General features: G+C 39.1%; 1 protein-coding gene across 1 annotated transcript in view; it reads right to left on the reverse strand.

The window, feature by feature from the left end:
* PPP4R2 (protein phosphatase 4 regulatory subunit 2) overlaps positions 1–24,290 on the reverse strand; it is a 31,161-nt gene extending 6,871 nt beyond the window's left edge. Inside the window, exons 1-3 of the mRNA XM_065075362.1 lie at positions 24,068–24,290; positions 23,224–23,305; positions 4,721–4,891 (exon numbers count right to left, since the gene is read on the reverse strand). Of these exons, the coding sequence (XP_064931434.1) occupies positions 4,721–4,891; positions 23,224–23,305; positions 24,068–24,101 (287 nt within the window). The 5' untranslated portion in view covers positions 24,102–24,290. The remainder of the gene's footprint in view (positions 1–4,720; positions 4,892–23,223; positions 23,306–24,067) is intronic.
* Between the last annotated feature and the right edge of the window lie 482 nt (positions 24,291–24,772).

A 24,772-nucleotide genomic window follows, 5' to 3' on the forward strand; every position in this document is an offset into this window, starting at 1 on the left:
GTATTAACTCAAGGCCTTATTCTTCCCTGTCTCATACACCGAGGTAACAAAGCTCTGTCTTCTGTGCTCACCACTACAATACCCTTAAGTAGATTCTAAATACACCATCCCACATTCAAAGCAATTCATTAAAACAATGAAAAGAAAATCAGATAATCAACAGTAAAATAGTTTAAGGCTGTATTTATTATTCAAACATACGGAACAGAAATGGTAAGCAATTCAAAACAAATTTGAGTCATACACATTAGAGCTAAAATTTTCTCCACTTGTACTTTATTTCATGTTTTACAAAATACATTTACAGAAAAAGCATTAAATGTTGGCATTAGTAGAACCATTATACTTCAGCTGTTACAAATACTCTGTTTTGCCACAACTGTACAGTATACTTATCTATCAAGGAACAGCTCAGTAACAATAATTAAACTCAGAGTAAGATATAGATATAAATATATATATATATAAATCCATAAGCATCACATTCACACTTTCTATTTTCTGACATTTCTGCACTCAACTTCATCCTCACTTAAATGAGCAACTGACCTTTCAGACAAGCAATACCTGGCATACATTTACCAGTTACCTGCCATACCCTTTCATTGCAAATTCACAGTGTCGCATTTTAACAAACTTCTGTGACTTTTGACAAAATAGTAAATACTTTGAAAGTTATTTCAATAAAATAATAAGGAATCATGCATTTTTACAGTTAACTATTTGAAGGTGAAGCCATGAACTTTCAAAGATTTATCTAAAAATAATATTCGGTACAATTGGATACTTAAGAACCATTTCTTGATTGGAAATAAGACTGATACACCAAATCCAGAGCAATAAATTCAACTTTTATTATTTTCTGAGGAATGCAGTACACAGTATCTTAAGTCTATTCCATTAGCTACCACAATACGTATCTCTAGTTTAGTTCAGTAGCTAAAAAGCCACATCTCAAAAGATGCACAGATCCACTACTAGTTCAGTGCAAGCAGGTCAGGACAGCTCTGATCAATCACACCACATGACACTTTAACTAAAAGCAAACAGTAATCAGAGAGAGATCAAGTATCAAACATTTAATTATGTTTTTCAGAACTGTCTATTAAATTACTAAGGAAGTTATAATCCTCAAGTGGAAAACAATAAGGAGGTGAACTGAAATGCAGCCACCCTTAGCCCTAGTTTCAACACAGCTACCTGAAAAAACACAGAAGGTATCTCACATTTACCCTATTAGCTCATGCCTTCCCTTGCTATTCACACTGAATTACACCATAGCAACCCATATTTACTTGACTTCTAAGAACAGAAAGACGGTAAAGTTAAATATCCATCAATCAGCTGTGGAGAGTTAGAACACAGCTGATGAAGCAAAGCATTAAATACATCAAACACTTGCAAAAAGTAATGCTATAAAATGACATCTGCTTTGACATGTTATTGCTTATAAGCAGGTAAAATGGCAGAAACCAAGTGTTTTGGCACTCAGGCAAAATACATTTCACCCTGTTCTGATCCAAAGTATTTCCTCCCTCATCCCCCAAATTTGATACGTACAAACCAGCACAAACTAGGAACAAGTGTTCCTTTAAATTCAGTTTATTACATGAAAACTCTTAAGCCTGACAATGGTTCTGTCATTATTAATTTCCCTAAAGCTTCCTTAGTATCAAATAGTGCTGCTGTTTGGCAACTTTTGGCCAACCAGTAATCCTTGTGACACCCAGTTCTTCATAACATTCAGCTTCTGTGCAGTGCCCTCTTTTAAGGAAATTCCCAACCCTAACTCAGTCATAAAGAATTTACTTGATGTGTTAACTTTTCCACACAGGTACAACAATAATTATATCTATTGTTTCTCATTGATGGCCACTTTGATTTTGGGTTGAGAAGTCCATAATTAAAGAGATTTCTGTAGTTTTTTTAATAGACTAGATTGTCCATTCACAATCGGTTTATTTCACAGCAACAAAAGTATACAATTCTGAGTTCTTTTTCATCAGATAAATCTGTAAGACATCCTGGAGAATCACTGCCTGGCTAATTTGTATTTAGCTGTACCCAACTGGAGCCCTGGAGTACTCAGACAAATTTATGTTGTGAATCTCTATACAGTTCTGGCTACTTGGGGAATAAGCACACAAGAAATCGTGCAGCCTGCAGATATATCCAGGACTAAAAGCTGCCTTCCTATTTTACTGTCAGCCATAAGATGTTTAAACAAAAACTAAAACCAGTTCATTTCCCTCCAAAATTTTCCATAGTAAACCGAACTTCCTTTATTGAGCAGCAGATGGCACCAAGTATCACACTATCACCTCCTCCGTATTTAATTAATTCAACACTGGGTTTTGCCAACTAAAACAGAATGTGATTTTAAGATAATGTAACTGAAATTGGTACAAGTCTGTGCATGAACACCAATGTAAAAATCCGTGAGCAGCATAAAAATTATCTTAAATGCTTAGAAATTTAACTAGCTCAGAGCATTAACAGTCCTAATCTGCCTAATCACAGTAACCACTTAAAATTCCATACGAAAACATTCAGAACTGCACTTCCTAGCACTACAGTTTGGAATGAATTACAAACCAAAAATTCATCTTATGGACAAGATTCAATAGGTACCTGGGGAAACTATTTATAACAGCCATAGTAAATCATAGTCAAAAATATACATAATGAAAAGTTTTGTTATTAATATGTCTATTTTATTAATGCTGTGAAGGCTCCTCTGTCATCTGACATCCCCCAATAACTTACCTTGGAACTTTCTGCTTCACTAGCAAAAGATAAAGACAATGGCAAGTCTTAAGAACTTCCTACTCCAAAGTAATTCTAAAGTATAGCAAGAGAATCTGGCTCTGCAAGCATATTACATAACATTAACTAAGATGCAGTAGGGTTAAAATCAACAGTTTGAGATTCCTTTAAAAGACACTTCACCTATAAAGACCCCAAAACAAGGGTCATTCTAAATGTGTTACTACTTTGACTTTTTAAAAAGTTTTCAAAAATTAGCTATTTTTAATGTACTCTTTTTCCCCTCACTCTTTTAAACAAACACCAATAAAAACATCTTAATAAAGCCACATCAAATAGCTTTCTTCTGCACTATGGTAACCTGAAGTGATACCACAATTCTAAATAAGAAGCCTGAATATATCCAATCGCACAAACCTAAACCTGCTACTGTTAACTTTTTGGACACATCTCTGCATGATTCAGCTTTAACACTCATATCCTCACCATAGGAACTGTACAATTTACTAAATGAACCACTCTGCAACCCTAGATTCTGAAACATCCTACTGTATTATTTGAAGGTAACTAATGCATGCAGTTTACTTCCTCAAAGACTGGGTGGTTCACTTCAAACTACAAGGAAGCTGAGCACTTTGAGGTGTTACAGCAACAGAAGAAAGCAGCCAGAGTAAGCTCCACACTTGGTCACCAGAGGTTTGTTTAGTCCACTTGGGAACAACAGAAGATAACAGCAGCCCATTCATTAGCTGTCTCCATGAGAGAACATTAGAAATGTTGTGGGCAGTGAAGCATTAACAAAAAGCTGGGGGAGGCGGGAAAGAGGCAGTCTCCAGCATAAAGGCTAGGTTTGTTTTTGAATTCCTTTTGTGAAGTGGCCTGGTATAAATATCGGGTAGCTGAGAACAAGCTGCATTTCACGTTCTTAGAAGTATCCTACACAAGTAGCAATTGGGGGTTGGAGGGTGGAGATGAGATCTGACTTAGACACTTAAACTGCAAATAAATTAAGTAGTATGGAAGAGTGACATTAAAAATATTAGCCTAGTATCAAAATGTGATATTACAGATGTGTTGGTAGCAGCTCCAAATCTGAAAGTTTATGGTAGCAGAGAGGCAGGCTTCACAGCACACCCATTTACCAACAAGCTGAGAAAAATGCCGAAAAAGTCTCCCTTAAGCAAGCACCGAGACTCACAAGCAGCCTGACTCAGCTTATGGTAAGTATGTAATCCAGCTAAACTCAAGAAAAATACTATATAAACTATTAAAAAATACACACCAAATGAAAGAAGAAAAACAAACAAAAAACCACACCCATGCCACACAAACACACATACGAACAGGAGCTTTATTTCAAAGGAAACAAAACTTCCATAATTACTAAAGCAGCAAAGAGTATACACTTTAATCTAAGACACTGTCAGCAATAGGTTGAACATCACAAGTCTCTCAATTAGTATCACTCAAGTCTGTGAAACTGAATCTGGCACAAATTAACAATTCAAAACTACACAAACCCTGCCTTCTGGTCACACCAAGTTTATCACAGCATTACTTCTTCAAAAGCTACTGAACTGCCACAAAGCAATTATGAATTGGACACCAAAAGACTTATTTTTAGTAGGTATTTCAAAATATATTGAAAGAAATCTGACTTTATTACCTATTTTACCTGTTAAATAAACATAGTAATACCATGCTTCACTGAAGGGTATTACTTAAAAACCACATATTAAAAAAACTGAAGTAACCAACAAGTCACAGGATGTCATGACTTCAATCGAAGACAGAATAATCAAAGTTCTGAAACTACTGTAACATTTTCAAGGTATATATTTGCTTCTGCTCATCTACTTGAGAAAGCAGAATGAACAGTCAGATAGCACAAACTATTAAGTTAAAAATTGGAAAAATATTGTTATCCTGATTTTAGAAAACAAATTATACATACCCATTAAATCCAGTGACAATTTTCAGGATTCTTTCTTTCATCTCTTCAAAGGGAATATATTCCACATTTGGATTGGGGGGCCCTCTTGGTTCAGGAGCTGAGGTTCTGAAATCATCCATAACTTTCTCCAGTTTGAAAATAAAATAGCCTTTAAACTGAGACCACTGAACCCTGCATAAAACACAAGAATTAAGATGTAGGCAAGTCAGCCCTAAACCCGCAGAAAAGCAGCATAACTTTGTTTGCAAAACAACATTCATGCTGGTATGCCAATTCTAAAATAAATGGGGCAAGTAATACAGTATTATTTTTCTTCCTGAATTTAAAGCATGGTAACTACTCAAATAATTATAGTAGAACAATATTACACAAGTAAATTGCCATTAACAACAGTGTAAGCCATTTCCTTAAAGAATCAATATCCACTTCAAACTTCACTGTGAAACATGCACGCATGCTATACCATTTACCAGTCAGCCTACATGGTACCTAAAGTTTTCACTGGGCTCACAAAGGGGAAAAATGAAAAACAAAAAAAGAAGCTGGAGAGTTTCAAGTCTTGAAACCATACAGCAATTGCACACAGCGTTATCTGCCTTCCGTTACAAAAGGCCTTTCAATAAGATTTTGTAATTAACTGTTCAGTATCTGTGCACCTTAAAAGCATTTAATGGCACCTCTTTTTCTCAGAATGGCAAATACATTTTGTATCACAGTTAGCACTTGCTAATGAATATTTGAGCAAAACAACTTGGACTCCTGAAAAACATTCCTACAGTCAGTAATCTATTAAAATCTTTCCAAACTACCTTCTGCCTTACAACTTAAAAGTCCTAGCATTTATAGAACTCCATATACTGACATTTTCATGAAAACAGGTCTCCCACACTGCATACAATGGACAAAGCGGGAAACTCCCGAGAAAGCCCTTCTACACCAATTGCCCCACACAACAGTCACAGAAAAAACTTCTGAGACTCCTCTGGCTGGTGCATTTCTTAGCAACATAAGGAGAAACTTGAAAGCAACTAAATTTCATTCTACTCATGCTGATGCAGGAGCTTTCACAGCTACAGGATGGAGATGCTAGTGGAGAAAAAGCAGAAACAGAGAGAATAACAAACTAACATTAAAGAAAGAGAGGAAATTATCTTTGACGTTCATCTGTAACATACAGAATCTGGAATGAACAGGCTCAAATCAAATAAGTATAAAATCTGAACCCCCTGGACAGCTCTTGAGCTCCTGCTGAAAGCAATGCTCCTTAACCCCCAGATGGATTTCTACAGGCTGCCTTTGGTAGCAGGGCAGGCTTAAACAGCCCTGACTATTTTCAGTCCCTCATAACATTTGACCTTCTGTTGGGCTGATACAACTATTCGTGCTGTGAGCTACACGTGGTGACTCCCCAACAAAGCAAGGACATTTGTGTCCTGCACGCTGTTATTCTCAAGCATCACTACTACCAAATATGAAACCACAGGCCAATGAAATCATATGAGCCTACTTTCATGGAAAAAAAAAAGGGTGCCACGTTGTCTTCACCCTAATTTTCTCCTTCATCTTCAATTAATCATTATGAGATTAAAAAGGGGGAAAACTTAACTCAGGTTTATCTGCAGAGATTAAAACACAAACCTCTCATCTTTAATCAGGAGTAATAAATCTGTAAGAATGAAGGGAAATCCAAGAGGAAAGCAAACCTCCCATTTCCTTAATAAGAACTCATTAAGCACCTCACAACAGAGGGGAATTCAGGACTTAGTGAATAATAATAAAACCAGAACCTAAAATAGAAAGAAAAAAAGAAACAAGGTGCCAAAAGGGAATGGCATGGATAGCTTAAACAGCATCGACTCTCATTGGATTACTGCTCTAATTAGCACTACACAGCCAAAGCAGAATCACACAGAATCACAGAATGTTAGAGACTGGAAGGGACCTCAAAATACCACAATGTCTCCAACGCACATTAGACATGACTACTACAGATGTTAAATTAAAATGCTATCCAACTCTGCAGTGCTACCACCATGAGACCAAGGCTTTCATAACAAATATATAAGCACATCACAAAACACAGAAAAGACCCAGTAAATAACCCCATACCAGAATAGGATTATTCCCTACAGAGCATTCCAGGAGCTTTATTTGCCTCACGAAAGGGGATTCCACTATTATTCTAAACATTCTTTGACAACCCCATCAATAAATTTTTATGCTTTAAAACTTGAGCTGTTCTTTCTTTTCACTGTTATCTATTTCTTGCTAAACAGTAACCCTTATATTTTCATAGATTATTAATCCAATGTTGTGTTGCCAAAGTAAACCAACATATGAGATTTAAAATGGCAATTGTCTGAAAGAAGTACTTATCATCTTCTCTTTACAAAGCTGAAACATAAAACACCCCAAACAAAACACACACAAACCAACAACCAAAGAATGTTAACGTTCTGGTCCTATATAGATGTCTCGAAAACTATCATTTGTTTTAAACCCAAGTATCTTAATTACTATTTCTACTCTCATAACAAGGTTAAGAACCTGCATCTGCAACACTGACATAAAAAGCTCGTTTCATCCTGTATTTCTAAAATACAGGATAAATGACTGCCAACCAGGTGACACAGTCCAGCTTACAAACAGAAGTTTAAGGACAAACTTATCCTGCAGTCACAACTTTACTACAGCTAAGGCAGAGACAGCAACACCAGCTTTACACCAAGGAAACTGTTTCTAGCAACAGTGTAACCACAGCAGGGGGAGCTCAGGCCAGGCTTAATGCTGACATTTACTCAGTTTCTCAAGCAGGTTTTTTTCAACATTGCTGAATTCTGTGCTGCTGTGGCTGCACTACTAGCAGCATGAAAGCTAACTGGTTGAAGTAGTGCGTTCACATTGCAGTCACAGATGTAACTGCAGTTCATACCATGAACAACCACTTTGAAGTCACAGAGGTGTCTCGTGCTTCTCATCTCCTGACCTCAGTGTCGTAATTTAGACGTTAAAATGTATTCATATTTAGATGATGTCTTGAAGCACTTTCAATCTATGCAACTGGTTTCTGATGAACAGCTTTATCCCAGTACCATTAAGTTACATGGCAACTCCAGCCACTCAACAGGAAATACTATTTGCACCACAGAAGACTGAGTCAGCTCCAGGCCCTTCAACCACGTATACGAAATCCAGTCCTGCAGTAGCAGCGCAGTGGATTCCTGGAAAGCAGGAAGGAGGTTTCTGGAGGCTGCAATGCAGGTCACTTGTTTCTGTTAAGCCCGACTCTGTCCTTATCCTAGGATGAAGAATTTCCACCTTCTGCGCACCGCCCTTCAGTCATCTCCTTCCTGCCTCTCCTACCAGCCCCGTAAGCAGCTGCCCCTCTTTCCCTCATCTCACTTACTTATAATTCTGTGTATGCCAGGAAGGGGGCAGGATTGCACACTATCCCTACAGGAGGAAGAAAACACTTCAAAATCCAGGGCAAAAAGCTCTGGAAAGCAGGTTTCTGCTCTCACCCAGAACTGCTATTGCTTCCTTTTCCCCCAAAGCCAGTCCCTTAGTCAGCAACAGCAGCATCTACCACCACGTTTCCAGACACCAACAGCCTCCAAGAGCTGTGTCCTGTGCCTCTAGTTTAAGCTAACCCTGAACAAGTCCTAAGAAATACAACACACAAGGTGGATTAATAAAGGATTTATATAAAAAGAATCTCAACTTAAGAAATATGCATAAGTAAGGCTGCTGGAAGAAACTTCGTAGCACATTGTCACAAGTGTAGATAAGTTTCAACACTTTTAAAAGTGTTTAAGAAAAGATTACCCTCAAACTGATCTACAAAACTGAAATATATCTGGCTGCATATCTAAAGAAATCGTTAAAATAATGAACTCACTTCTGACAAAAAGAAATATATAATTTCTCCAGGGACAGTAGATTTTCTTAATTTCCATTGGCTTCAGTGGAAGTGATCAAAAGTGAGTATCAAAAGAGGAAAGTTACTTCTCCTGTTTTGCCAGTCTGTGAAAATGACATGTAGAAGCTGATATCAAGTAAACCTTTGAAACTCACTTGCATCTTATCCAGAGAGAAAACCATTTAGTTCATAAACAATGGGTAGAACTGTTAAGCCAATGCAACACGCACAAAAAAAGATAAAAACGGCATATCCTCCTAATTAGCAAAGCAATCTATATCTACACCTCTAGAAACTAAGTTATCAGCATCCATTGAAAGACTCGTCACTGAGGAAGCCGGACAATAGCAGTGAGAAGAGAAACAAAGGGCGCGTATCTCTTTTCAAGAAAAAAAAATAATGGGAGACACTGAAAGTTTAGTCAATACCTCCTGTAATTAAACCAAGAGCCAAATGGAAGCAAAAGAAAACTCTTCCACACAGTTTTATGTTCAACCTCATTCAGTTTCATACACTGGAAAATAACTGACAAACACTTTAAACTCTAAAGAAACCAAACTGAAGAAATTCCATGGAGAAAAAACTACTCACGCTTTCTTCTGAGCAGGCATTTTTATAAATACTTGCTCTTCCTACTCAGCTTTGTACATAATCAGCCTTTTCAGAATGCACATTGTGTCTTCTAAGCCATACTTTTCCTGTCTGCTACGCTAACTTGTGAACTTGTACCAGCAACTTTGAGAGCTCTTTTATAGCCAAAGAAAAAAAAGTCCTGGGAACACCGTATGATCTGCAAAAACAATCTTCATAAACAATACTTAAAAAAAAAAAAAATCAATTGATCCTAAAATGTTTCAGTTCAGTGTACTTTCCTTCTAGAAAATGACAACTTTGAAGTTACATAGATTTTATGTATATCTAAAACATGTTTCACTACAATATCTGGGTCGGCCTGTATAAATACACCCGTACAAAGACAGTACCCCTGGGCTAACGAGCCTGTTGTTTCTCTCATAGCAGAACTACGCATCTCAAATTCTCCCAGGGCTGATATAAATCCTGGCAGCTTAACTCAACAATTCATATTTTTTTAAAAAGCACCTTCAACAGCTTTGCAACCAACGAAAGCATAGAAGCTAACACGAAGTCCAACAGTTCAGTCTTTGTATATTACTTAAAAACGTGATACTATGTCCTGGATTTGATGCACGCTAATAACTGTGCTTTAAGGTACAAAAATATGTTTAGCACCATGATACTGCACCAGAACACAGGCCTTACAATTTAAATAAAAATTCAAAACAGAAACATGGATGGAAGACACTCCAGTGTTTGAAGACACTATGTTTTACAGGAATTAAACAGGAAAGCAAACAGCACCTGACCAAGCAGCCAGTAGTATGAGAAACATAAGCAGGTTCTGAGAATATTTACATGTAGCTAGAGGCATCATGAGAACAGACTAAAGAAAAAAAAATAGTGGAGAAATACATGTAAGACATGAAATGAGCAAGCAGAGATTAAATAAAAGGACAGGCTACACAAGGAATCACACCAATAAATGAAAACTAAAAAAATTCCACACACAAAACTCCAGGATAGGGTCAGAATTACCAAGTAAAAGCCAAGAAAGTTAAGCCCTATGAAGAAAGACAAAGGAATATAAGGAAACTATGGTCAGAACAGTACTACAATAATGTCCTTATTCATTGAAAGTTGATGAGGCAGCAAAAATAACTCCACTGGGTAGGGAAGGAAGAATTAAAAAACAGATTAATTTAGACAAGGGATATAACCTAGCATTACCAGAGCAGAAAGAAGAATGAACACAATCCTAACTAACTTTGTTTTCTAATAAAAGCAGCTGTTTCACACCTGTACTTGAACTACATGGTTTTCTGTTGGAACTGATCCATTACTACAGATCAACTGAAGTTCGCCAAGCAACATCAACCAAGTTTAGAAATCCAGCAGTTCTATTCAATAAACAGCACTCCGTGATAAGGGACAGAGGTCGCTTACAGACAGAAAGCAGTTCAAGTAATCTGATGCTGTGCTTGAATTTAAAAGAATTACTAGCACAAAGTTGCTTGCAAGGTACGAGTGCTTCTTTACTAACATGATTTGCACAGAATCAATCTTTCCAAACTTGCATATCAAAAACAAAATTGCATTTCACATGGAAATGATCTAATCCTATCATGTCCAGAGTGCAAGAGACTTCCCTCCCATTCCCTTATCTCCTGCTTAGTCAGAATGTTTGTACTGATGAAACTGAGAAAGCAGCTTTCTCACTTACTGCACTGGTTATTGTAAGAAAGGAAAACCCTCTGTCAAAACCTTGCACTATCAAGATGGCTTTTTGTATGTCAGAGAATTAACTGATATTTTCTTCTGACCATTGGTCAAGTTCTTCTATTCAATTCTTTTGCCACTTAGTAGCTGCACTTCAGGAAACCTGGAATTTCAACAAAAAAGAGCAGAAAGCCAGAAAAATTAAACAAATCTGTTAAGGCAAACGCAAGATCTTACAAATATTAAAAGCCAAGTAAAATAAGTAAATAGCGAAAAGCAACTTAAGAACCTGAAATGAAGAGGAAAGTTTTGCAGTCTGGAGAATCACAGAAAAACCTTAACTTTCAGAGAAATAGAACAAGAAAGGAGACAAAGCTGTAATTGCAATATCCCTACCTCCATCATAAAACACAGTGCCTTCCCTACTGCTCTTAAGAAAAACTATCCATGTTAAACAAGTAATACAGTTCTTTCTCATGTATTTAGGACTACACTGGAAGGCTTTGCTACAACACCACAGTCCCTAACATTACTATTAACTTGGACAATAAGTGTAGATTGGACTACAAGTCTCCACAAGTGCAGAAGACAACTAGCATAAGTTACTGATCTCCCTTTTTAGCAACTGTATTAAAATATCAGACACAACTCTAAGGTATTACACATGGCTTACACACTTTATACAAACTGTACCAGATTTTAAGTTTCAGACCTCAATAAGACTCATGGAAGGTTAAGCCAGGATAATACCTAAAAATAACTGAACAACAGGAAGAATTCAGAGTGCCTGAAACACGGCTACCTCCTGAAATAAAGGTACAGCAATTATTTAGTAAATCTTTCTGGAATTGCTTCAAAGATTACACGTTTAATTAAGAAAAACATTATATTGAAGGAATGTTAAGCTTCTGGAGACCTTAAGAGTCCCAGGAGTCCTGGTGGGACGTCTGTCTTCAGATTTCACAGTGGTTAAGTTCATTGCAAAATTACTTGGTTTAAATTTTAAGAGGATGCCATCTGTTCTGGAGAGATGCTATATGCCACAAAGAACATAATATGAAAAGGAAAACAAAGCAGATCTACTACTGATTCTGTTAATTGAATAGGCCATGAAAGAAACATCAGAACTTAGCAAGAGAAGGGAGGACTGCCCTCTACACTCTTATCCTGTTAGGTCTCTGAAAACAGAAATAAACTTAAAACCACTACAAAATAGTATATTTAGAATGCAAACACTCCACATACAGCTACGATGATTTTAAGGCAAAGTTCCCAGAACACAGAAGGAAGTAACCCAAGGACAATCTTGGAGGGATTCACCTAACACATAACAAGAAATAAGAGTAGTTTATATTAGCTTCCCCCTTCCTCCCCAGTTATTGTTAACTGAGATTACACTTCCACAGACACTATTTATATAATAAATAAGAAAGATTGCTTCTTAATGACAAGTGCTCAGTGGTAGAAAAAGGGCTTTCAATTTCAATTTCTTCAGAAAACACTTCTGAAAAATATTGGGAGCAGAAAGCTGGCACCATTGAACTCCCATGAATGGGGAGATGAGCTACGCTGTGGTTCAGTGGGGTTTTCATCACGTGTGTCCCCCCGCCATGTACTCACCTTTGTGCCTGGTCTACACAGGAAAGGACCAAGCCTGCTCTGCAGCTCCCACACTTTCCTGTGATGCCACACACGGAGAGGTGAAGCTAATCACTAGTCTAACCACAAAATTAATGCTACAGATAAGCAAGAGTAAGATGTGTGATGTGACAATAGAGAGCAGAGCCATTCCTTTAGGCAGCTGCCCTCACATACCAGATATAAGAACACACATTACTTAATTCCACTAGTTTCCAATATTAATTTAATTTTGAACTTATTTTCCTACTTCCTGTGCTTTACTTTAATACTCATTGTTTTGGTGCAATAATTTTAGTGTCATCATTTTGAGCACTGTTGCTATTTTCACCATCCACACAGATTAACAAGGGAAATTCCAAACAATGCCAACAGATTTACACAATAAAATCCCCCGTGTATCGATGCAGGCTAGTTTCCTAAATGATACTGGCAAGCACAACCTAACATTACATTAAAACCATAAGTAAGTGTTACATTCTTATTGATGTTTCTGAATGAGCAATAAATTTTAAACTTTAGGTGATACAGCACCGTGAATTTACTGGAACACTGTGCTTTGCTGTAAGTGGTATCCTCTTGTTAAGAAACACCTTCCTGGGGGAGCTTCCTGTTCACTTTCACCTAATGGGTAATTCATGTAAAATTAAAACACACTCATGTTTTTATCTTCAGTAGGATTTGACCTCATGTTACCTTTCACTTTAATTAAAAATATATTGAAGAGCTCAAAAGAGGAAAAACTGGTATTTCCCACAAGCACAGAAGGTGTTTTTCCATCTTCACTTGCTGATTGTTGTCAGCCTAATTTAAGTCTTTGCTCTCCTCGTGAGCCTGACGAGCTCATTGCAGAACCACGGAAACCGGAATACAATAGAACTACATCTATTTCGGTAGTACAAGTGTTCACCTCTCTACTACTTGCAAATTACTACTGCTATTGCCAGGAACAACAAAGATTAAGACTTAGTTACAGAAACAGACAGCTGCTGAAGACATTAAAGTAATATCTATAATCATCAAGGGACTAATTCTGATCTCTCCTGATAAATATTCAGCTGACTCAAACAAAAAGCAGCTGTTCCACAGAACAGAAAAAATTTGAACTACGAGTCAGAATTTTTCAAGAAAGTACTTTTAGTAAAATAGTTACCTAAAACCAAACACAAGCACATTTCCTTTTCTTTTATTTTCAAGGCAAAAACTGACCACAAAACAAAAGAGGACAAGATCACAACAGATTCTGCCTCAAGGAATTCTATTCCGGAATGAAGAGTGGAAAATGATATACACAAAGTAACTAAGAGCCTACAAAACTTCCACTGGCCACCAGCAGTGGCTTACCTATAAAGATAGAGAGTGAAAGTGCGTTTCATTTTCCCTGAATTTTCCTCTTCCACTTGAAAATTCACTTGAAGTTATCTTTGGCTGCTAAGAATAAACTGGTGTATTTACTGATCAATTTCACTTACTGTGCTTCTGCATTATGTACCAGTATTTAAATTCTCACCTTACTCCGATTTCTTATTCTTCATATACTTCATTTATGCCTATATTCAAATAACATTTCTTATAAACCTCAAGTTTTATTGCAAGTAGAATGATCACCTCTGATACTGACTTGCTTATAAAGTGCACAACAACTGTAAAGCTCTCCAAGTCTTACGAACACAGACTTTTGGATAAGCATCAAATACCAGCTAAGTACTCCCCCATCTGAGCAGCACCTACTATACTTAACCTATTTGTTTACAATTTAGTTATCTTTTCTTTCCTATTGTGCAGGAAAAGAACTAGTTCAGGGAACCACACTAAACTTATGCAACAATATATGGAGCTCTAGTATCTTCCTGCTGTCACATATTTTAGAGTATACTTTACCTCAAGAGATTTTATTTCTCTAGTTCTGGATAATTTTTTTACCAATATTCTGTGTAATTATTACATTTAGCTTTGTGAAAAATTTAGTTAGCACCCACTGTACTACATTATTTTAAAATCATCGAGGTTTTGTGTACTTTGTAATCTCATTGATAACCTTCTAAATAATCTTTCCTGCATAACTTAATTATATGGCACACAGAATTTTCAGGAACTCTCAGCAAACACTATGTAGAGCAACATTTTTCAGCCCACATCTGCCTTGTTTGTGTAGAATATATCTTCAAGACAGGGACTAGATTACTGCATATTTCTGCAACACTTACTGCAAGACTTTGATTTGGTTATTACTACAACAAACCATACTAGAAATAATTATTCCAAAGAGGCACAATTTCAGCGACCATATTATTGAAATTTCATTTTTAACCTGTAAACTTCAGTTAAAGGACATTCACATCAACCTCTGAATTGCAAAAAAGTATCACTTAAGCAACTAGCACAACGAGTTTGGGAGGGGAAAAGTACTGGACTTTGGTCACGAGCTACAGTCACACAAACACTAGGAACATTTATGTTCATCTGTTCTACCAACAATAACTGTAGCTGCATTTGAACAGCTCTAGCCGAAAAGATCATCAATAGAAGATAGATATTATCTGTGTCAAAATAACTCCCCAAACACACTTACATAGTAATCTAGATCTGCCTTTAACATGGTTGAACATTTTCTTGAAATTCAGACAACCATATCTCAGACTAACAATTCCATGGATTATTCTCAGCTTTTCCTTGTTCCCACTGCAGATAAAATTTCACTGAACAGATTAGTGTTCACTGGGGCATGTTTCAAGAATGATGCCATGCACTGTATTATAGAGATTCTGCAGGAATACCACAGCAGAATTCAGAGTGCATCCCATTCAATAGATATTGCACAGGAAAATACTCCATCAAGTAAGGGCACAACATAACTCTGTAGTACTCTGGAGTTGATGCAGGCAGAATATAGACACATCAAATAGATGACACTTTCTCAACTAACCTGTACAGCAGAAGTGGAGGAGTCAAAACTTCAGTAAAGTATTATACAATAAGTGAAGCACGTTTAAAAGTCTTCCTGAACTTAAAACAAGTTAAAATTACTATCTCTATAGGAGCTACCTACAGACAAATCACTCTGAGTAATACAAAATTAATGTTTGGATAATTGCATATATAAATGCATCACCTCTTCCATACGCAACTAAATTCCACGTATCTACTAATATCAGACACTGGAATTATTCCAGGTATCACCAGTTTGCACAGAATAATAAAAGGAATGTTGCAACTCACCTGGTAAGCGTAGCTATCGCTGTTAAATGACCAGTGCATCAAGATCCACAAGTTACCGCAGAAAAGCAGGAGAGCTTGCTGAGATAATATTATCAAATCCCTACTACACTGAGCAATAAAGCTGGGAAACCAGCTAAATGAAAACATACCCTGTACAACTACTTTTGGATCTGAATTTGCTTTGTGCTGTACCCCTATGCTTGCCAGTTCATGCATTGTCCTACAGAAAGACAGGCTTCGCTCAGGTCTGAAAGCAGTACTGCTAGCATCAGGTAAACAGCACTTCCTCTACTAATTCCTTCCAAAACCAGAAACAAAAGCCACCCCAATTGGCTTCTACACAAGGCAGTTCAGCTGACACACACATAGGCTTGGGCTGACAAGCTGTACTGTACCTAAGTGACCTAATACACTGGCATCAGGTATTCTTCATCATCACACTCCCTCTTATGACTTCCGAGCAAAGCCGCATCAGATGTAGCTATCACGGAAATCTTGTGACCATCTTCAAGTAGTATTATTTCTAAAAATGAGGCCTGCCAAGACACCAGCTTTGTGAAAAAAAGCAGCATCAGTCTGGTTTACCCACAAATCTGATAATCCTTCCCAAAAATCTGCAGAGAGGAAGAGGGAGCAAGGCCCATCAATTACATGGTAAAGACAGAAAAACATCTTTGCTACTATAAAGCGTAATATGAAGTGGAACAATAGCAAAATGTCTGGGAAAGTACTTCATGTGAAATAGTAACGAGCCAAGCCACCAAGGAACAGGAGACTTGAGGACCACTGGAAGAGACAGAGGTAACACTGAGGCAGCCACTACAGCTATGAAGAAACATTACTAAGAGGTAAAGAACTGATAGAAATTCTGAAGATGAGCACAAATTCAATTAAGCAACGCAGGAGAACTGTGCTTGAACAACAGGAGATGCCAACAGAAGGATACTAAAGGTAACAGATGGAACTTTGAGCAACCTGGTCTAGGGGAAGGTATCTGTCACCACAGCACGGGGTGTGGAATTAGATTATCTTTAAGGTTCTTTCCAAACCCTTTTACCATTCAGGTGACCAGAAGCACATGAAACTGTATTAAGTGCTACAGAATAAACTGGGGGGGCAGGGGAGGGAGTGGGTGGAGCTCTGTGCAAAGTAACAGTGAACTGTCTGCAAAGAGACTAGAGGGAGTATGCTCACAGAACAGACTGTTTATTGCTGCAGGGAAGAGATGTACTTAAAAATGGAAGTCGGCATGCACATACAATTACATTTGCAGACAAAACAGCCCTATTACACCAAAAAGGCTAGCAACGCTACTGCTTTTTCTCTTGCATTACATATGTATTCTATAGAGACTAAAGTTTACTAAGATCAGTTCATCACACACATTTTATAATGGTAGTTGAAGTCTGACCTTTATACTGTAAACTCCATTCCCAGTAGATATGAAGTAGCAGCATTAAAACAATATAATAGTGTGCATTTCCTAAAGCAGCAAGTGATTTCACCTGTATCACAACTAAGTCCTCTGAAATGCTACAACTATATACTTGATACATATATATTTTTTTTGAAATACAGGTACAAGAGACAGGAAGCTAAGCTACCTTTGACAAAGATAAATCAGCAGGCTTTTCAGTCGAGATTTCTGTCCTTTGGAGGCATCGGTGGATTACAAAACAGAGAACACAGTGTCAGTGGAATGGGAATTAGTGAGGAATAACTCCAGTCACTTAGTGGAACGGAGTTACTAAGAAATAATAGTAGGAAACAATGCAAGGAAGTTTACTCACATCTCTTGCTTCACTGAGAACATGGAAATGGAAGAGGCCTATACTAACAGAGGCACAGAGACTTCTTTCAGAAAATATTATCCTGTTCATTATGGCAGGAAGCTGAAAATTGTTTTATTTCACTTTAAAAAAAAAAAAAATTAATTACATACCCTCAGTAGTGCTAAAGATTTCCAGGTAAAGATTTACTTCCAAATCAGAACAAAATTTTCAAACTAGTCAAGAAATACTAGCAATTTATATGTCAAGCAACAAAACTGCTAGCTGAATAAAACCAAAGTACTTTACAGAAAAAATGTAGAGTTAAATTTAAGCATGTGAAACAAGCTAGAGGACATATGGCTACAAAAAACTACATATTTGTAACATAAAAAGGGAAATTACTACACAAGAGTTCAGAATATGTCATTAAAACACTAAAGCTAAGAACAGAAATTTATTTTCATCCATGCTCACTGCTACCATATTTCCACTCACATCTTTTCTACAGCAAACAAACCATTTCACTCCTGTAAAGAAATAATATTTAAGATAAACTGATCTAAAAGTGTTTCAAAAATGTAGTAAAAAAGTTCATGGCTTCATAGAGTAAGTATCAAAGGGTCATATTTTTGTTTGCCATTATCTGACAGGACTACAGTTATGTAATTTAGATTTTATGGTTACATAAGTTACCAACAGCAAATCGTGTCTGGTCTACCTGACGGACTGTTGATTGGAAAGAAAAAAAAAAAGCTAACACTGTTTCAGCTTTAGCAAAACACATAGCACAGTCTCCCACAGCATCTTTGCAGCCAAGCTGGACAGCTACAGACTGGGTGGACCATTAGGCCTACACACCAGGGGTTGTGGTCAATGGGGTCCAAAGTCTGACTGCAGCCAGGTATAAACGATGTTGCTCAGAGTCAATACCGGGGCCAAAACCCATGCTGAACATCTGTCACTGCGGCTCTGTTGTGACAAAGGCTGCCTGCACACTGGGTTACATTTGCAACATCAGAGAAAGTTATTATATCTCTCTGTCTGGCACTTATGAGTCCATAACCACTGTGTCCAGTTTGGGGTCATGCAATAAAAAAAAAGAGAGCAGAAAGACTGATATGAGTGAAAGGCCACTAAGTCCACAGAGCTGCAGCACATGACCTAGGCAGGGAGCTAAGACAGCGTGTCATTTTCCATAAAACAGGCAGCTATGGTGGAGGAATCTTAACTGCTGCCTTTCACAACTGTGTGCAGGCAAGATGGAAATAGGTTCCCTTCAGACATACACAAATGAGGGGTAAGAGGCAGTGATCCCAGCTTGCTCCAAGGGAAACTCCAAGATGCTGTGCACGTGGTTAAGCAGTGAAACAAGGAGCCAAACAGAAGCAATGGAATTGCCACCAGTGGAGACGTCAGGCAGAGCTGCACAAAGCCCTAAGATACCTAAACTTCAGAATTAGCTCCTCTCAAATACAGGGCCTGACTGGATGACCTCCAGAAGTCCCTTCCAACTTACACTGTTCTATGATGATACTATAGATGTTCATATTTGCTCTATAATCACATGTACTTTACAGAAAAGCATTTCTGTTGGTGCTCAACTGAAGAGATGACGCCTGTCTTCAGGCTTAGATGAGGTGCAAATTAGTATTTCAGATCTTCCAAGGAAACTCTGAGGAAAGAATCTGACTACACAAAGAAATAAAACCAGAATGTATTTTAATAGCTGTTTATACTGCATTCATAGAACTAGTATAACTACATTACATCCTGGCTAGGTCAGTGATCTCTACTTAAGCCTAGAACTATTTTACAGTTAATCACTTCTGCCTACGTACTTTATTTCTCCAGATTTTGGTAGTTCACTACTTATTTCTGGATTCCTTCACTGCCAGTAAGCCTCTATTATACATTCCACTATAGTAAGCCATTAAAAGTGTGCTTCATAGGTTGCTTCCCCAGGGCAGGAGTGGGGGAAATGCAGAGAAAAATCAACATAAAATTTTTGATCATTTTTATTTTTTAAGTTTTATTTTCAACTTCAGAACCAAAGGAAAATTCTACTTCTCCTTTCCAGTCCAACAAATTGGATTTTCTTGGTGAAGTACCTAAACAAAGGGTTTAGAAACATTTTTGCTACTGAAGGGGCAGAGTGATTTTAAATCCAAGAGAATTTCCTAAGAGGTAAGAGAAAACGTACTTTAAATACAAGACACAAGGTCAAAACTGATAAGTCATCTTCATACCCATTCTTTAAGAATTCTTTGGAAGAAGAAAAAATATTTCACTTTCGCATTTCACTTCTAGTACTGCAGTGCTGTGATTCTTGTACCACCTCTTAAGGCTGTTTTTAATTCAGAAAAAAACTGATAAATTGATTTCTTATGCAAAAAAAAAAAAAAAAAAAAAAAACACAAAAACACGGCTGTATGTGAAAAGCTTCTTTTAAAACAGCCTAAGTATTAAGACTAAGAAATTTTGTTCCTCTTCACTTAACCCAGTTTTGCAAGTCACACTGATCTTTTACAAACTAGAGGGAAGGAAATCATAATGATCTTCCCTGATTCTACCTCATCTCACTAAAGAAATTCCATCTTAGTATCTCAGTAAAGTGTCAAGTCAATCAAGGAGTACATCACTCCTCTGAAAACATAGAAGTCCTACGACTCAACGCAAGACTAAAAAAGGTTGAGCCACAAACTTCATATTTCACCTAGGGCTATGTCTTACCATAGCAACTGTTAAGAAACAAAAAATATTTTTGTAAGTAGCCAAGCAATCAAACTTTCGCTTCTGTTCACCTATAATAAAGGAAGTTTAGACAGACTTTTGTAAATGAAGGGCATCATCTCATAAACAATTAAGTGAATGGTTAACTTTGCACAAGAAGAAAGCTTAAACTTCAAATAGATGAAGTTAACACAAATGATTACATGATCAGGCTTTTACTGCAAGGTATTGATAACTCAACTAAGTTTATGCTGGTAATATAACCAAATTTAGCAACATTTGTATTGCACACCTTCTTTGTAAGTGAAAAAGACTTTTAATTACAGTAGAGACACACTCTGAAGAGCCTTATCATAGCTGCAGTGCTGGCTTATACAACTCTCGCCCTTTGTTCCTCCACTACGCCACATCTTCAGCTGTGCTGGGGTCTGACATATCAGTTAACACAGACAAAACAAGCCAGGATCAATGCACTGAACCTTGCTAAAAACAGTAGTGCCAAAAAGAAAGGTACTACAACTGGGAGCAGTTTCCTGCACTAGGTTACCATGTAGCTACATAAACAGTCAAAAAAGCACAAGCTAAACAGTGACACAAGTGCTGCCTTAGACAGAACTGCTGCTAAGAGAAATAATAGTAAAATTACAGCTTAACCAAAACCTGCGTTTACCTGTTCATAACTCACTCAGATGAATAAGCACAATGAAGGAAATGGGAGGGAGGTGCCCAACAGCCTTATGTGAGCCTGTGCTTTTCAATCTGGTAAGCAAGCTGTCTAAGCCACCATCATGCTCTAATGAGAACCTCAGAAGTAATTTTCATTTACTTCATTCGAAACCTTTCAAACTAAGTTTACTAATTGTTTACAAGACCTTCTGCAACTATGTCCAGAAGAGGCTGGGAAGGGAAGAACACTCAGGATGTTGACTCAGGATCTTCTCATTCCAAGGCAAGCTATTTATTACTGGTTTAGATTTCTATTAAATAAAGTTACTTTTGCATAACTGGAAATAAAGAATATTTAGCTCATTTTAATTTAATATGTATTTGGTAGGTTGTGTGTTCACAGGAACACTTTCACAGTGATCAAGCTGTACTAGCTTAAAAATACATTAAGGTCCTATAATGCATATTACCAATCTTTATGTGAATGTTTACTAGGAGACTTTAGTTTTTACTCATTTCTTCCTGACACTTTGACACATAACACATCACTAAAAACAGAAGCATACTTGAGGAAGAAATACAGACTTCGGTAGATAACGGGAAGCAAATTAAATCTCATTGAACAATAGTTCCACATCTGTCTCCAGATTATATTAGATACTTCTGATGTTTACATCTGACACTTTTTAAAAAACAATTTAATGCAACCAAAAGGTCCAAGAATGATGAAAAAAGTTACAGACCTGAACAAAACCAAATACAACCCTAGAAAAATAGAAAGCCAGGGTCTGCATGAAGTTCCAGATGATAAATTCCAGTTCATGTTTAAGCAATAGTTTGTAATAAACAAATAGTAATGTAAGAAAAAAAAAAAAAAAAATCTATATTTGCCAAATAGAAATAAAAATTGGGAGTTTATTCACTCTCCAAGTTCCACATAAGGAAGAATTTTCTTAAGAACTTGCCCCTACACAATCACTTTTTAAAATTACTTTGGAATATATGTAATAATAGCAGAAACAATAAGACAGTCTGAAAAAAACACTTCAGAACAGGAAAAATATTTTAAACATATTATACAGACAGAACACACCACAGTGAGCCCATACTAAAATAAGCAGCACACCAAAATATTAAGCATTACAGCTGTGGATTTCTGCTGATCCAAAACCTTCTAGTCAAGGAGCAAAGCACCTTTCAGAACTTTCTTTTATTTTAAAACCACTAGTTTAAGCAGTACTAGCAAGGTACTAATAAAAAAAACAAAACAAAACAAAACCACCAAACAACAAAAAAACAACACAAAAACCACAACTCAGTAGACTGAAACCTATGAACCTCTTACAAGTTAGAGGGATTCTAGAAACCCAAAGCTCCTGTGATCCCTAGTTGCTAATAAAAGACTGCTAAAAGCACGTATCTCTGGCTGAAGCCTGTAGTCTGGCACTAGGCCTCAAAAACAAGGAGACAGCCCGGGCGTCAGAAAGTGAGCAAGCCTACAACAAGGCACCCGGGTAAGCCTTTCCCCTTCCTGCCAAATAGTGATCCCGCAGGAAGTCACCCCGCGCTGGCCCGGCCGGAGCGGGCGGCACAGCCCGGCGGGCACAGCGACCCGGACCGGGACCCGCCGGGCACAGCGCAGCCGGGCCGGGACCCGGACCCGCCGGGGGGCTGCGGAAGGGAGCCCAGGAGAAGATAAAACTCCGGTCCGAGCTGAAAAAACCAGCGGCTACGAAAATCCAGAGGAGTTCCCGTACATCTCCTCTGCAGCGAGCACCGACGTGGTTCTCCCCTCTTCACCAAAAGCATTTAGACACAGTCATCGCACCGCACGGCAGATACAGCCTAAAAGAAATAATCTAAGGCATTCATATCTTTATGTAAATAATACTATTAGCTACTGTATACAACAGGTACTACAACAGTATACAACAGACATTACAACAGTGAGCTAAACTTTCAATTTAAAAAAACATGTCACAAGAAATGTAGAAAGAGCAACAGGTTTACTGCACCGAGTGGAATGAGTCAGACCTGACAGATACCCCTGAGCAAAGCCCATGCAAAAAGTCCCCCTGCTAAATAAAACTAACTACCATCAAACAAAACTAACCCATCCAAGATTAAACGGGAACTAAGGCAAGCTTATTTGACTCACGGAAGCAATCTACAGACAAAAAGCGAACCCAGGTAGCATCTCATTGACTTAAAATGCAGAAATGTCATATGCTACAACTGAAGATCACATAAAAAGTCAGACTTACATCGTCTCTCCAGTCTTAGCAACATGACAAAGAAACTGATCCAGTATTGGACACACTTCCTTCTTTCCTCTCTTCTCAAAATCTGTTGGTATGAGAATGACACAAAAGGAATGGTAAAATACGACAGGATAGAACAAAAATTAACAATAATTACGGACTTATTTGCTTTAACGCTTAGCACAGCTCCCACAAAAGTATTTTCACACTTCAACAATGCTTCAGTTGTTCCCAGGAGCTCAGCCGGCTTCCCAGCCCTGTAAAACACTTATTTTCATGTGGAGAAACTACGTGCATCTGAGTATCAAAAGTTGATTTGCAACTTCTTTCGAGCAGCTACAACAGAGAAAGAGGCTGTTTTCCTCAGGCTGCCCCCAGCAAGGAAGCTAGCCCAGAAGCGGACTGCGAGGGGAGAAAGACGGTGAGGGCAGAGGAGGGGGAGGCAGAAGGGGGAGCAGAGGGCACTCAGGCAGGACCCCGGGCCTGGGGAAGGGGAGCCGTGGGGCCACCAACCTCCCCCCCGCTGCTGCCCCTCACGCAGCCCAGAGCAAGCCCAGGGGATAGGAACCGGTTGCTCTCCCCCCTTTCCCCAGAGGGACCCCCGGGCCTCTCCCCACTCCGCGGGACCCCCTTCCCTTCCCTTCCCTCCCACGCGGGCTGTCCCCTCCCGCAGCGCGGGGACCTCGATCCTCGTCCCGCCGGAGAGGACGTGCAGCCCGCACCCACGGGTGCTCCCTCCCCACACGCGGGTCTCGGCTGCGAGGGAGACCCCCCCACCCTGTCTCCCCTTCAGCGTGGGGACACCGCTCCCCCACCCCCCGCTCTCCGCGGCAAGCCCCGGCACCACCTTTCAGAGCCTCCTGCAGCCTCTCGACATCCATGATCCGCCTGGGCGTCTCCCCCCCGCTCCGCGCTGCTCCCCTCCTCCAGCCCCCCCCCCACCCCACGCAGAAAACGGGCTCCAGCCGCCGCGCACACACAGAGACCCGGGGCTCAGCAACCCTCCAACATGGCGCCCGGGCCGTCCCCGTGCGCGGCCCCGACAGCCCGCCCTCCCTCTCCTGCCGGGGGGCGGTGGCGCGCAGGGGGGCGGGGCCGCGGGGCGGCCCTGAGGGAGGCGGCGGGACGGCGCTGCGGGAGGCGGGTGGTTCGGAGCTCGGCACTGCTGGGCAGCCCCAGGCTGCAGCCCGTCTACTCAGGCGGGGCTACCGGCCTTCTCACGTCGGCCCCGCGGAGAAGGGGATGGGAACGCGGAGCTCCTGCTTGACTGGCGGGGCGGCCCCGCCCCGGCCCCTCAGGAGGCGTGTGCGGCTTCCTCCCCCCTCAGGCTGAGGGTGACTGTTCTTCCTCCACCCTCTAATACCTGTTTGTGCACAGATACACCTGTCTCCCTTTTATTCTCAAGAAGAAGCTGTGTTCCCCTTTCTTCACTCTACCTACCTCTCCCACCCTTTTATGTGCTTTCAAGCTCTCCTTGGCATAGGCTACCTGTGCTCCTGTGGACGGTCCCTCCTGTCACCCTGTGCCACCACTGCAGCTCTAACGACAGGGA

The sequence above is a fragment of the Columba livia genome, chromosome 10 (genome assembly GCF_036013475.1).
Source record: "Columba livia isolate bColLiv1 breed racing homer chromosome 10, bColLiv1.pat.W.v2, whole genome shotgun sequence".
Taxonomy (NCBI): Eukaryota; Metazoa; Chordata; class Aves; order Columbiformes; family Columbidae; genus Columba; species Columba livia.